At 41.6% G+C, this 15,422-nt stretch overlaps 1 protein-coding gene across 3 annotated transcripts; it reads right to left on the bottom strand.

Annotated features, from left to right (window-relative positions):
* Positions 1–293: 293 nt before the first annotated feature.
* On the bottom strand, positions 294–13,566 carry LOC120046331 (glutaryl-CoA dehydrogenase, mitochondrial-like). Of its 3 annotated transcripts, none has more exons than XM_038991478.1 (12): positions 13,451–13,566; positions 12,726–12,845; positions 12,564–12,599; positions 12,307–12,447; positions 12,060–12,122; positions 10,727–10,897; positions 10,491–10,620; positions 2,831–3,047; positions 2,607–2,710; positions 2,329–2,454; positions 2,008–2,168; positions 294–1,726 (listed from the first exon to the last, which is right to left on the bottom strand). In XM_038991478.1, exons 2-12 carry the CDS (start codon positions 12,826–12,828, stop codon positions 1,653–1,655), a joined length of 1,326 nt encoding a protein of 441 aa, XP_038847406.1. In that variant the 5' UTR covers positions 12,829–12,845; positions 13,451–13,566; the 3' UTR covers positions 294–1,652. The 3 variants fall into 3 exon arrangements, with proteins under 3 accessions (XP_038847406.1, XP_038847407.1, XP_038847408.1); XM_038991479.1 differs by having other exon boundaries at positions 13,400–13,496; XM_038991480.1 differs by having other exon boundaries at positions 13,462–13,484.
* Between the last annotated feature and the right edge of the window lie 1,856 nt (positions 13,567–15,422).

Here is a 15,422-nt window from a genome sequence, read left to right as displayed (position 1 = left end):
TATGCTCGATCCACTCAGTTTTCCACCAGAAAATTGTCAGTAGACCCTGCTTTTACACTATGATTTGACAATTAGATGTTCAATGTTTTGAAAAAAAATTGAGAAAACGAGTTCAGTTCACATAAGTGTTGACGTTAAAATGTACAGATAAATTAATAATCACATAAAATAAATATTTGCAAATTACCTTGTCAAAGCAACAAACTAATTACAGCTTCACAATGATGGTGAAAACTTTTGAGGTTAAGTGCGTTAAAATCTTCCAGAAGTCACAGAGTGCACAGAGAGGCATGTCAAAGTGCTGAATTTAGGCAATTTAGCGAGTCTTTATTCATAATAGAAATCTGATTTATTGAATACTCCATGTGATCTATATTAAAGGGCACTTCATTTAATGTAACAGGCTTTTAAAATTCAATAGTGGTGCACAATTTCTATATCAAAGGGATAAAAAAATACACTTTTCATGAATAACCCCCCCCCCCATCTTTTTTGATTCACTTTATAAAACACTCCATGTTACTTAAAATAGGAACATTCAAAACACTACCACGAAATGAAGGATGAGTAATCCAAAAATCCCCCAACCACTCTGGATTAAATGGACCACCTGTTGATGACAATTCATTTATAAACAAGAGACTAATTTAGCATTAGATAGTGAGCATTACTACAACGCTATTACTTTACCAGCAAAAGGAAATTGCAATGGCCATTAAAGTACTGCAATAAGAGTTATTTGTGAAAAGCTTGAATTAACCTTTGACATTGCAATTCAAACCATGCATAACATTTAGATCTGTTGAGTTCTGAGGAGCAAACTTAATAAAGTGCAAACAGCATTCATTGTCCTGTACCCCAAAATACAAATCTCTCTGATCTACCTAAATGGTAAGTCACAAATACAACTATTCAATTACAAAAAAGCAATGGCATGATTATTTAAACTGTTTTAATTTAACTTCAATTGATTTAACTTATTTTTAAAAAACTAACAGTAAATGCAGTATCATTTATTTTGCATTCAATTACCAATAACTGGTCATTAGTACCATCACAGTTCTAAAAACTCAGGACATACGTATGGATCTTGACCTCATTTTAAAATGTTTGTCCAACAACCATTTACTACAAATGTTGTGAGGAAACAAGCGATTCATTCTGAACCATCTTACCTTCCACCGTATAGAAACTATTACAAAAACATTGTAGTCAGAAATTGTCCAAACTAACCAGTAAGTACTAGGGTTTTATGACAGAGTAGAAAAATAGCTTTGTTTTTCAAATTGAAATAATTACACTCGTGAATTGTCCATGAGATCGATGATAGACTTGCCTTTAAAACCCGACCTGGTCTTTCGCATAAAATAAAGATTTAGGACTGGTTTCCCAGACATAGACTAAGCCTAGTCCTGTTCTAAAAAGCTATTTCAATCTAAATTCTCCATTGAGCATGCTTTTTAGTCCAGGACCAAGCTTAATCTTTGTCCAGAAAACCAGCCCATATTCTACAAACTCAAGAGAAAGGAAACATTAGCGTTACTGTAGAAGACAAGCCATCAAAGCAGTGTAGAACTACTTGTCCTTTGTTTAAGGAACATATTGACTTGAGGTTTCTGATAGTGGTCTGTTTGAGCACTAGCAGCAGGCAGTTAGTTATTAACAGTGAAAGACTGCAGTCCAGTGATGGCTCTGCCCAGAATCAGGGCATGGATGTCATGGGTACCTGGAAGACAAAGAAAACAATATAAGGAACCATGTGGAACAGTTAAACAGTGCTGATGCTGAAGTTGAGCAAGTATATAAGGAGACACATAGTTTCAAGAGGAAAAACTCTTGGAAAATGCAATGGTTTTCCCATATGACCTATTTATTTATTTTAAATGACATATTACTGACCTCTACTGGTGAGGAAATATATCATGATAAAACAGTTTTGCTTCCACATCCATAGCAATGACACATCCATATCCTCTTAGACCTGGTTATGGCCTTCTCTCTCCTCACCTTCGTATGTGTTGACGGCCTCCAGGTTCATAACATGGCGGATGATGTGGTACTCGTCAGAGATGCCGTTTCCTCCCAGCATGTCTCTGGCCTGCCGGGCGATGTCCAGGGACTTCCCACAGCTGTTCCTCTTTAGCATAGAGATCATCTCAGGGGCTGCCCTGAGGGAGGGGAGAAGAAGACATATGAGATAAGTCTCCTCCTCAGGTTCTATTCACTCTGAAACAACCAGAAATTGTACTTCCCCTATGGTGTGTAGTTATTTGTTAAAAAGTGGTGTCACACTACAAGACGATTGTCACATTTCCAGTTCCCTCTTACTTTTTGGCGTCGATGAGTCTCCCCAGCTGTAGACAGGCCTGCAGGCCAATGGTGATTTCTGTCAACATGTCGGCCATCTTTTTCTGCATCAGCTGGTTTCTGGCCAGGGGTACTCCAAACTGGATTCTGAGATTAACAAATATCACGAGTAGCAGAACATCTTAAATTCACTCAGAAAAGCTGAGAAAACAAAATAAGATTCAAGAGCTACAGACTTTTGCTCGGTCCTGCTCATCCAAAACAACATCTCATACCAATAGTAGCCGCAGAATCCTCACCTGTCTAGTGTGTACTGACGAGCTGCGTGGAAGCAGAACTCTGCAGCACCTAGTGAACCCCAGGCGATGCCATACCGGGCATTGTTCAGGCAACCAAAGGGACCCTAGAGCCAAAGAGAACAGACAAAACATTTATACCAACAAGATTAAAACAGCATTATAAGAAAGTCTGGCCATCCACATAAAAGACAGTACATGACAGTGGTATCCTAGCCTCTACTCACCCCCAGGCCAGAGACTTTGGGCAGCAGGTTCTCCTCAGGAACCTCCACCTCGTCCATGATGATCATGCCAGTGGCAGACGCCCTCAGGGAAAACTTGCCCTCGATCTTGGGTGTGGTGAAGCCCTTCATACCGCGCTCCAGGATGAAGCCACGCACCTTCCCATCGTCACACTTGGCCCAGACCACAGCGATGTCCGCCACAGGGGAGTTGGTGATCCTGACGAAGGTGAAGGAGATGAGGGAAGGCATTGTTTCTAGGGCCGAGGAGTGTGTTTGGAGCAGAAGTGGCCACTGGGAATAGTGGGGACTAGAGCACAGTGGCTCTAAATTGCTTTCTGCTTCAGTGAAGGACAACGTCACTTCCTGTTGAATCTGCAGACGTGTTGCTGTGCGTTTTGTTGCTGTGCGTTTTGCTGCCAACTTTACTTTACTTTGCTAGCTGACAACTTTACGTTTTTTTGTTTTGTTTTTGTTTTTAATTACCGTTTATATTTTTAGTTTTTCCATCGCAACTTTTTTCCCTCATTCAACTTTTTCACTCCGGACGCTTTATCTGGACATGGTTCGTCAACACCTTCAACAGCCGAAGCTAAGTAGTAACATTAACATGATGTCTTCTAATTGCAGTCGCTGTACTCATAATATACAGGAGAACGATCGCCTTACGGCGAGGATAGCTGTGCTACAAGCCCAGCTTCAGACGCAATCGTTAGGCAAGGGTAATTTCAGTGTAGGAAAGGAAGAAACAGCGTCTGTGCCACCAGTAAGTACAGATAGTAACGTTAGTATAAACCCCCCCGCACAGTCCCCGCAGCCGGACAACTTTCTCATGGCTTCTGGAGGGAAATGCTGTTGGAATGCTCAACCGGTGTCGCTCATTCAGCCGACAGAAACTTTCAACCGGTTCTCCCCATTATGTAGCGAGTCGGAGTCTGAGTCTGAGTCTTCTCTTGTCTCTACTCCTCCCGTTACGGGGTCTGAGACGCCGAAGGCTCCCACCATTAGCTCTGACAAATTGAAAACCCTAGTCATTGGCGACTCCATTACCCGCAGTATTAGACTTAAAACGAATCACCCAGCGATCATACACTGTTTACCAGGGGGCAGGGCTACCGACGTTAAGGCTAATCTAAAGATGGTGCTGGCTAAAGCTAAATCTGGCGAGTGTAGAGAGTATAGAGATATTGTTATCCACGTCGGCACCAACGATGTTAGAATGAAACAGTCAGAGGTCACCAAGTGCAACATAGCTTCAGCGTGTAAATCAGCTAGAAAGATGTGTCGGCATCGAGTAATTGTCTCTGGCCCCCTCCCAGTTAGGGGGAGTGACGAGCTCTACAGCAGAGTCTCAGCACTCAATCGCTGGTTGAAAACTGTTTTCTGCCCCTCCCAAAAGATAGAATTTGTAGATAATTGGCCCTCTTTCTGGGACTCACCCACAAACAGGACCAAGCCTGACCTGCTGAGGAGTGACGGACTCCATCCTAGCTGGAGGGGTGCTCTCATCTTATCTACCAACATAGATAGGGCTCTAACTCCTCTAGCCCCACAATGAAATAGGGTGCAGGCCAGGCAGCAGGCTGTTAGCCAACCTGCCAGCTTAGTGGAGTCTGCCAATAGCACAGTCAGTGTAGTCAGCTCAGCCATACCCATTGAGACTGTGTCTGTGCCTCGACCTAGGTTGGGCAAAACTAAACATGGCGGTGTTCGCCTTAGCAATCTTATTAGGATAAAGACCTCCTCCATTCCTGCCATTATTGAAAGAGATCGTGATACCTCACATCTCAAAATAGGGTTACTTAATGTTAGATCCCTCACTTCAAAGGCAGTCATAGTCAATGAACTAATCACTGATCATAATCTTGATGTGATTGGCCTGACAAACATGGCTTAAGCCTGATGAATTTACTGTGTTAAATGAGGCCTCACCTCCTGGTTACACTAGTGACCATATCCCCCGTGCATCCCGCAAAGGCGGAGGTGTTGCTAACATTTACGATAGCAAATTTCAATTTACAAAAAAAAAAATGGCGTTTTCGTCTTTTGAGCTTCTAGTCATGAAATCTATGCAGCCTACTCAATCACTTTTTATAGCTACTGTTTACAGGCCTCTTGGGCCATATACAGCATTCCTCTCTGAGTTTCCTGAATTCCTATCAGACCTTGTAGTCATAGCAGATCATATTCTAATTTTTGGTGATTTTAATATTCACATGGAGAAGTCCACAGACCCACTCCAAAAGTCTTTCGGAGCCATCATCGACTCAGTGGGTTTTGTCCAACATGTCTCTGGACCTACTCACTGCCACAGTCATACTCTGGACCTAGTTTTGTCCCATGGAATAAATGTTGTAGATCTTAATGTTTTTCCACATAATCCTGGACTATCGGACCACCATTTTATTACGTTTGCAATCGCAACAAATAATCTGCTCAGACCGCAACCAAGAAGCATCAAAAGTCGTGCTATAAATTCTCAGACAACACAAAAATTCCTTGATGCCCTTCCAGACTCCTTCTGCCTACCCAAGGACGTCAGAGGACAAAAATCAGTTAACCACTTAACTGAGGAACTCAATTTAACCTTGCGCAATACCCTAGATGCAGTTGCACCCCTAAAAACGAAAAACATTTGTCATAAGAAACTAGCTCCCTGGTATACAGAAAATACCCGAGCTTTGAAGCAAGCTTCCAGGAAATTGGAACGGAAATGGCGCCACACCAAACTGGAAGTCTTCCGACTAGCTTGGAAAGACAGTACCGTGCAGTACCGAAGAGCCCTCACTGCTGCTCGATCATCCTACTTTTCCAACTTAATCGAGGAAAATAAGAACAATCCAAAATTTCTTTTTGATACTGTTGCAAAGCTAACTAAAAAGCAGCATTCCCCAAGAGAGGATGGCTTTCACTTCAGCAGTAATAAATTCATGAACTTCTTTGAGGAAAAGATCATGACCATTAGAAAGCAAATTACGGACTCCTCTTTGAATCTGCGTATTCCTCCAGGGCTTAGCTGTCCTGGATCTGCACAGCTCTGCGAGGGCCTGGGATCGGGAGAGACACTTAAGTGTTTTAGTACTATATCTCTTGACACAATGATGAAAATAATCATGGCCTCTAAACCTTCAAGCTGCATACTGGATCCTATTCCTACTAAACTGCTGAAGGAGCTGCTTCCTGTGCTTGGCCCTCCTATGTTGAACATAATAAACAGCTCTCTATCCACTGGATGTGTACCAAACTCACTAAAAGTGGCAGTGATAAAGCCTCTCTTGAAAAAGCCAAACCTTGACCCGGAAAATATAAAAAACTATCGGCCTATATCGAATCTTCCATTCCTCTCAAAAATTTTAGAAAAAGCTGTTGCGCAGCAACTCACTGCCTTTCTGAAGACAAACAATGTATACGAAATGCTTCAGTCTGGTTTTAGACCCCATCATAGCACTGAGACTGCACTTGTGAAGGTGGTAAATGACCTTTTAATGGCGTCAGACCGAGGCTCTGCATCTGTCCTCGTGCTACTAGACCTTAGTGCTGCCTTTGACACCATCGATCACCACATTCTTTTGGAGAGACTGGAAACCCAAATTGGTCTACACGGACAAGTTCTGGCCTGGTTTAGATCTTACCTGTCGGAAAGATATCAGTTTGTCTCTGTGAATGGTCTGTCCTCTGACAAATCAACTGTACATTTCGGTGTTCCTCAAGGTTCCGTTTTAGGACCACTATTGTTTTCACTATATATTTTACCTCTTGGGGATGTTATTCGAAAACATAATGTTAACTTTCACTGCTATGCGGATGACACACAGCTGTACATTTCAATGAAACATGGTGAAGCCCCAAAATTGCCCTCGCTAGAAGCCTGTGTTTCAGACATAAGGAAGTGGATGGCTGAAAACTTTCTACTTTTAAACTCGGACAAAACAGAGATGCTTGTTCTAGGTCCCAAGAAACAAAGAGATCTTCTGTTAAATCTGACAATTCATCTTGATGGTTGTAAAGTCGTCTCAAATAAAACTGTGAAGGACCTCGGCGTTACTCTTGACCCTGATCTCTCTTTTGACGAACATATCAAGACTGTTTCAAGGACAGCTTTTTTCCATCTACGTAACATTGCAAAAATCAGAAATTTTCTGTCCAAAAATGATGCAGAAAAATTAATCCATGCATTTGTTACTTCTAGGTTAGACTACTGCAATGCTCTACTTTCCGGCTACCCGGATAAAGCACTAAATAAACTTCAGTTAGTGCTAAATACGGCTGCTAGAATCCTGACTAGAACCAAGAAATTTGATCATATTACTCCAGTGCTAGCTTCCCTACACTGGCTTCCTGTTAAGGCAAGGGCTGATTTCAAGGTTTTACTGTTAACCTATAAAGCGTTACATGGGCTTGCTCCTACCTATCTTTCCGAGTTGGTCCTGCCGTACATACCAATACGTACGCTACGGTCACAAGACGCAGGCCTCCTAATTGTCCCTAGAATTTCTAAGCAAACAGCGGGAGGCAGGGCTTTCTCCTATAGATCTCCATTTTTATGGAACAGTCTGCCTACCCATGTGAGAGACGCAGACTCGGTCTCAACCTTTAAGTCTTTACTGAAGACTTATCTCTTCAGTAGGTCATATGATTGAGTGTAGTCTGGCCCAGGAGTGTGAAGGTGAACGGAAAGGCTCTGGAGCAACGAACCGCCCTTGCTGTCTCTGCCAGGCCGGTTCCCCTCTCTCCACTGGGATTCTCTGCCTCTAACCCTGTTACAGGGGCTGAGTCACTGGCTTGCTGGTGCTCTTTCATGCCGTCCCTAGGAGGGGTGCGTCACTTGAGTGGGTTGAGTTACTGACGTGATCTTCCTGTCTGGGTTGGCGCCCCCCCTTGGTTTGTGCTGTGGTGGAGATCTTTGTGGGCTATACTCGGCCTTGTCTCAGGATTGTAAGTTGGTGGTTGAGGATATCCCTCTAGTGGTGCGGGGGCTGTGCTTTGGCAAAGTGGGTGGGGTTATATCCTTCCTGTTTGGCCCTGTCCGGGGGTTTCTTCGGATGGGGCCACAGTGTCTCCTGACCGCTCCTGTCTCAGCCTCCAGTATTTATGCTGCAGTAGTTTATGTGTCGGGGGGCTAGGGTCAGTTGGTTATACCTGGAGTACTTCTCCTGTCTTATCCAGTGTCCTGTGTGAATTTAAGTATGCTCTCTCTAATTCTCTCGTTCTCTCTTTCTCTCTGAGAACCTGAGCCCTAGGACCATACGTCAGGACTACCGGGCATGATGACACCTTGCTGTCCCCAGTCCGCCTGGCCTTGCTGCTATTCCAGTTTCAACTGTTCTGCCTGCGGTTACGGAACCCCTACCTGTCCCAGACCTGCTGTTTTCAACTCTTAATGATCGGCTATGAAAAGCCAACAGATTTATTCCTGATTATTATTTGACCATGCTTGTCATTTATGAACATTTTGAAAATCTTGGCTCTCTCTAATTTTCTCCTTCTCTCTTTCTTTCTCTCGGAGGACCTGAGCCCTAGGACCATACGTCGGGACTACCGGCCGTGGTGACTCCTTGCTGTCCCCAGTCCGCCTGGCCTTGCTGCTATTCCAGTTTCAACTGTTCTGCCTGCGGTTACGGAACCCCTACCTGTCCCAGACCTGCTGTTTTCAACTCTTAATGATCGGCTATGAAAAGCCAACAGATTTATTCCTGATTATTATTTGACCATGCTTGTCATTTATGAACATTTTGAAAATCTTGGCTCTCTCTAATTTTCTCCTTCTCTCTTTCTTTCTCTCGGAGGACCTGGGCCCTAGGACCATGCGTCGGGACTGCCGCCCGTGGTGACTCCTTGCTGTCCCCAGTCCGCCTGGCCTTGCTGCTATTCCAGTTTCAGCTGTTCTGCCTGTGGTTATGGAACCGCCACCTGTCCCAGACCTGTTGTTTTTCAACTCTTAATGATCAGCTATGAAAAGCCAACTGAAAATTATTCATGATTATTATTTGACCATGCTTGTCACTTATGAACATTTTTGAACATCTTGGCATAGTTCTGTTATAATCTCCACCCGGCACAGCCAGAAGAGGACTGGCCACCCCTCATAGCCTGGTTCCTCTCTAGGTTTCTTCCTAGGTTTTGGCCTTTCTAGGGAGTTTTTCCTAGCCACCGTGCTTCTACACCTGCATTACTAGCTGTTTGGGGTTTTAGGCTGGGTTTCTGTACAGCACTTCGAGATATTAGCTGATGTACGAAGGGCTATATAAAATAAAATTGATTGATTGATTGAAATTGATTGTAATTTAGGGAGAAGCTATTTTATCAGTATGCTACAGAGTGAGCCTGGTTTCTAGGGCTATATGAGGACAGTTATGCATACGTTTCACAAGACGTGATGGTAGAATTGAGCAGAACCACGTACTCAATGTCAAACTAAGCATTTGGTTGAAGTTGTTGAAGCTGCATTTCCCCAGAGGAAACAGTGTTACATCAAATATATAAAACATGAACTACAGGCCCAGGTTACCAATTAATATGTATTTATTCAGTGTTAAGCTTACGCAATGTGAAGGCCAATGCACTCAATGGTTAAGTATACAACCACAAAGTCCAGTTCAGTCACTGCTGACGTCTCTGTTCAGAATCATAACACTCTGTGAAACCAGAGTAAAGGGGAACTGAGGGGAACCTAATATTCATGCACCTAGCATGAATATATTTGTGAACAGCACCACCCTGTGGACTAGTATAGAGAGTGAAATGTTGTTTACAATTTAGATAAGAGCTAAACCACTTGATCTTGGGTTTATTATTTGAAAAATACATTACATTTAAAAATAAATATGCTCTAATGAATACAAAAACTCTAATGACGATTTCTGTATAATAGAAAGCACATATTCCTATTCTTCAGAAATTTTGGAAGTAGCCTATTCTTGATGTTTCATGAATAGGTAGCCTTTTCAATCAGTAGAGGAATGCATTCCAAGGTGTTGAGACAAAGGTAGCTTTCATCAATGTTTGTGGTCTGTAGGTGTTTGTTCTGTTATATGATCCATTGGCTATATATAGGAAGCAATTCCAAGGTTCTTTGCATGGGCTCAAACTCAAAACCCTGAGTACATCACATCAAACCATCAAGGTTCTCCTAATGCCTGCTATCCAGCTACACACATCTCTGTCCAGTCAGTCCTGAAGTCCTCATGCTCATGGGGTGATGAACTGTTTCCCTCACTATGTAGTAGGGCTGGGAATTGCAAGGGACCTCCCGCTACGCTATTAGCACGATACTTAGGTGCCGATACGATATGTATTGCAATTCTCATGTATTGTGATTCAATACTGCGATTTTATGTTCCAAACATATCGCTCACTATTTGTCTGCTACAGAGAGACAAGAGAGCATGAGAAAATTTGTTTTGATCAGTCAATAAGTGCTGAAGACATGTTGGCTCACTATTTAAAAAGAAGATGGAGAACAAGCTATAAGATGAAAAATACCAGAGTTTTGGTGCAGGTACAGACAACTAGCACTATTTGTCAAAAAAAATAATACAAATACAATTATATATATATATATATATATATATATCTTCAAAAATAATATTGCGACATGTAACTGTATTGATTTCTTCCCCCGTCACTACTATGTAGTGAAGTACAGTCTCCCAGTCCTACTCACCAGGTCTTGGAGCCAGTGAGAGTGAAGGTGCGGCTGGAGGGGTTGAACTTAGCCCGGGTCTCCATGCCACCGGGGTCACTGCCGTGGTTGGGCTCAGTCAACCCAAAACAGCCCAGGATCTCTCCACGAGCTGGGAGGTAGAGGACGCATTACAGGACAAATACACCCAGATATAAACAGGATTGTGCGTCATTTAAGATGAGGCCTAAGGGATGTGGATGTCCCCTCCTCCTTACCCAGCCTGGGCAGCCACTTCTCCTTCTGCTCTTCGGTACCGTACGCGTAGATAGGGTGCATGACCAAGGAGGACTGCACACTCATGACAGAGCGGTAGCCGCTGTCCACCCTCTCCACTTCCCTCGCGATCAAACCGTAGGCCACATAACTCGTCCCAGCACAGCCATAGCCTGGTCAAAGTGTGGAGGGTGAGAGAACACATCATAGGCAATAACCTCCAAACAAACAGTAGGCCTACATTAAAAGGAAATTAAGTGAATCTACATCCAATTATCTAATTTACATTATATATATTTAAATGCTTCTGGCATCACACATATAGTTGATTCTGAAAAACAAATAGCCTTTAACATTTTGTGATCAAAATGACCAAAGTCCATTTCACAGAAAACAAAATCCCTCGTTGAAAGCTTTCAGAGAATGATATAATCCCCGGTGAGTTTACAGGTACATTATCCATTTCAAATTCTAAGTTTATAAAACATGTACCAGTAGCCTGTCACTCAAATGAAAATAAGAAAACTGTTAAGAAATACAGAGTTTAAGTGATAAAAAAAACAGCCAACCACATTTCCCACCCCTTCCCATCCCGCTCACCAGTTTACAGAGTCAAGTATATTTTTCCAAGCCTCAATTGTTCCTTGAGTAGCACCATTCATTCTCGCTGTCAATAATTCTAATGTTATAACTTCTAACAGTAACTGTATCCACTGGCGAATTGGGAGAGAGTGAGGTGATTACCATCTAAGAGCCAATAATCATCTCCGATTGATTGAGAGATTCAAGGAGCTATCATCAAACATTGAATATTTACATTCATGCACATCACACTTGTACCTTTGCCCCAGAAGCAAGGCACTCCCACAGCATATGGAGTTGGGGCCAATTTCATCATAAAACATTTCCTTGGTGTTAAATACAGTCTGTGAACAAACTTAAAAATGTATAAATTGATGGTTTGGATTACGGGATAATTTTTCTCTCTCCATATTCTGTTCCAGTTAAAGGGTTGTTCAGATTCAACAAGATCTGTGAACCAAACTGTTTTAATAGCTAGCTCAGAATGAGCTTTCCAAAAGTTGCTTATATATTATAGATATGAGTCCTTTCGAGAGCCCAGATAATTTATTTATAAATCCCAAAATTGGAAGGTTCGGTAGTTGGGTTTCCCAAGGGACTCCATAGGCCAGCATAGCTGACCTAAGTTGTAAATATAGAAAAAATGATTTACCTGGTAATGTGTATGTATTTCAAATCTTGGAATGTTCTCAAACCATTACTGTCCATGATATCAGCAAGGCCACCCTCCAGATCGCAAAGGTATTGACTCACCTTTAATGGTTGGGCCCAGGACACCCAGCTCCCCCATCTCTGACACAATGTCTCGATGGAACACTAAGAAAGACAAAACAGGCAGCATGTTATGTTGACATGGTTTGCAAAACTGACGAAATTCATAATATTGACATTCCAACTTAAAGGGCAAAACTGATCCTTAAGGGTTCCTTCCTAGGTTATTGGCATGAATAGCTCAATGGGCCCTGCCTGAATGATGGTGTGTCTCAAAAGTCAGACCCACCTTCGTTTCTGTTGGCCATCAGAATGCGGGGCATGAGTTTGTCCTGACAGTAATCACGGAACGAGTCTCGGATCATGATCTCGTCTTCAGTCAGCTGACCCTCCAGCTCCAGGCCATCCCGCCAGTTAAACTGAACCTTGGCTGGTGGTTCAGTAGAGAAGGAGCAGATAAGCACAACTGAATAGTCATCAGACCCCAAAAATAATAAAAGAGCAATATATGTATGATTGATCTGAAATGAGTTGATATCGACATACGTGCTTTAGCCTTCTTCTCACTAGCTTTCTCTGCATCTGTGGAAAGGACACAGATTGAGTACTTCCCCTGACAAATAGAGGCATGATGATTGTAAGAATGGCTTTGTAAAACTGCTACCATTGTTCTCATGATGGCAAGGTCATTATTGAGTAATGTTATACCCTTTTGTGCAGGCGCTGCTGATCCCTGTGATCTTGATGCTGAAATGATGGCACATCTCTGGGGGTTGACCAGCAGACGGCACACAGCGCTTCTCAGTGCCATGATGGGTAGCTAGATTTCTATGAGAGAAAACAAGGAGAAAAACGTTTTAGAAGAAAATAATCCATAAAACAATGCAACAAACTCAAATAGTTGTCATTTCAAAGACATAATAGGTTATAACTTTTAACAATCATGTAATTTGAGAGAGCAGGTGGAGAAAGCAACTAGCAAATTGAACTCACGTAGCTGCATTGGATAGTTTGAGAGGAGAAATGAGTCGTGATTAGTTTCGAGAATGTTGAAAGAGAGATGTGTTGGTTGGCAGACAAGTTGTTACACAAGATAACATTAGCACTAGCAGGTAGCTATCCCAACTATTTATACAGTAGCTAGCTAGGTAGCTAGTTAGATAAATGTCGATCTGGAGGCAACTGAAACTTGGCAGCTATTAACACACCTCACCGTGTGTTGGCCACGTTAGTTGAGGTTAAAATGTCTGCTGCAGGCAGATCAATTAATACTATTAGAAGGTTTACGTTAGCTAGACTAGCTTGAAAGTCAGTCTTGCTCTAGTATCAAGCTGTAAAAGCATAGTATCGAGTTTATTTACTTGACACGAGCACAAACTTACTGTTTCATCAATGTCCCAAATATGTTGGCTAACTTCAATACATAGACTGACCTGTAATTTACCGTGCTGGAGATCCGTGACCCAGGCCTCCGTAGTCCTTTCCAAATTGACAAGGTAGAGGACGTCAACACGGGCACCTGCGTAAAGTAGGTCAGGAATGGTTAGGTTCTGTCGCCATTTTGAGTGTGGCAAATGGACCTTGATCCACATTTAGTATAAAATAAAATGTTAATGGTATGTCTGGAACCAAATGTAAATGATAGTGGGAAGAAAATTACTATGAACTTCAAATATATGTTTTTTTGTGCAAAAGCATTGCTCGTTTTTCTCTCTCTTTTCACCACTCCCTATGGCTGCTTTCTAGTGTCTCTCCATGCTGTAGCGTAGTTTTGACTAAGCTCTGATTGGTTTATTGGCGGGGGCGTGTAGATTCAAGGCGTGGCTATGAGAGAGTTCTTTTCATCTATTGACCACATTCATGTTCATAACTATTTTCAGAACGTAGGGACAGTGGTGGAAAAAGTACCCAATTGTCATACTTGAGTAAAAGTAAAGATACCCTAATAGAAAATGACTGAAGTAAAAGGGAGAGTCACCTAGTAAAATACAACTTGAGTAAAAGTCTAAAAATATTTGGTTTTAAATATACTTATGTATTTTGGATTTATTTTATTTAACCTTTATTTAACTAGGCAAGTCAGTTAAAAAAATATATTCAAAAAAAAGAAAAAAAAAGAACACATTCTTATTTACAATGACGGCCTACCAAAAGGCAAAAGGCCTCCTGCGGGACCGGGGCTGGGATTAAAATGTAAAATAAATTAAATAAAAATCTAGGACAAAACACACATCAGGACAAGAGAGACAACACAACACTACATAAAGAGAGACCTAAGACAACGATATAGCATGGTAAAAACACAACATGACAACAACATGGCAGCAACACAACATGGCAGCAGCACAACACAGCACAAAACATTATTGGGCACAAAAATGATTGGGCATAGACAACAGCACGAAGGGCAAGAAGGTAGAGACAACAATACATCACGCAAAGCAGCTGCAACTGTCAGTATAAACAGTTAATGTAATTGCTAAAATATACTTAAGTATCAAAAGTAAAAGTATAAATCATTTCAAATTCCTTATATTAATCAAACCAGACGCCATCATTTTCTTGTTTTTTTTATTTGTGGATAGCCAGGGGCACACTCCAACACTCAGAAATAATTTATAAACGAAGCATTGGTGTTTAGTGAGTCCTCCAGATCAGAGGCAATTAGCGATGACCAGGGATGTTCTCTTGATTAGTGCGTGAATTGGAAAATGTTCTTGTCCTGCTAAGCATTCAAAATATAAGGTGTATTTTTGGGTGTCAGGGAAAATGTATGTTAACTTTTTTTTTTATATACCCTTTATTTAAACTAGGCAAGTCAGTTAAGAACAAATTCGTATTTACAATGACGGCATACACTGGCCAAACCCGGACGACGCTGGACCACTTGTGCTCTGCCCTATGTATGGAGTAAAAAGTACATTATTTTCTTTAGGAATGTAAAGTAAAAGTAAAAGTTGTAAAAAATATAAATAGTAACGTAAAGTACAGATACTACTTCAGTAGTACTTTAAAGTACTTTACATCACTGCATATGGACCTGTCAAGCTGATAAAAACGATTGTAATTTATCATAGCATACATTAACTTGACTATGACTTGGAATGTTTTACCTGTAGATAACAATTAAACATTGAGTCACTACAGTCTGATTACTTGAGCAACCACTTACATGACTTTGCCCTTCTCTCTGGATCATAAAAGGAGGATCATTTTCATATTATTCTAAGATGTTGGGCCCTGACTTTACCAGTAGAGTGCAGCACATTGGCATTTGTGTAATGAGCTCAATGTAACATGCACTAATATGATAGAGTATAATAGAGATATAATACTCTACAAAGCTCATTGAAGATTTGTTTCTGATTGTTGTTAATTAAGTGTGCAAAGAGATGTTGATTCCAG

This window comes from Salvelinus namaycush, chromosome 4 (genome assembly GCF_016432855.1).
Source record: "Salvelinus namaycush isolate Seneca chromosome 4, SaNama_1.0, whole genome shotgun sequence".
Classification (NCBI taxonomy): domain Eukaryota; kingdom Metazoa; phylum Chordata; class Actinopteri; order Salmoniformes; family Salmonidae; genus Salvelinus; species Salvelinus namaycush.
This window is presented reverse-complemented; position numbering and strand designations above follow the sequence as displayed.

What these genes read in the sequence shown, in the direction of transcription:
- LOC120046331 (XM_038991478.1), bottom strand. Translation starts at nt 12,828, where the DNA reads ATGGCACTGAGAAGCGCTGTGTGCCGTCTGCTGGTCAACCCCCAGAGA. An exon ending in CCAAAGTCTCTGGCCTGGGG is followed by an intron (nt 2,711 to 2,830) that starts GTGAGTAGAGGC and finishes CTTTGGCTCTAG; the next exon opens with GGTCCCTTTGGTTGCCTGAA. An exon ending in CGTCAGTACACACTAGACAG is followed by an intron (nt 2,455 to 2,606) that starts GTGAGGATTCTG and finishes TGTTAATCTCAG; the next exon opens with AATCCAGTTTGGAGTACCCC.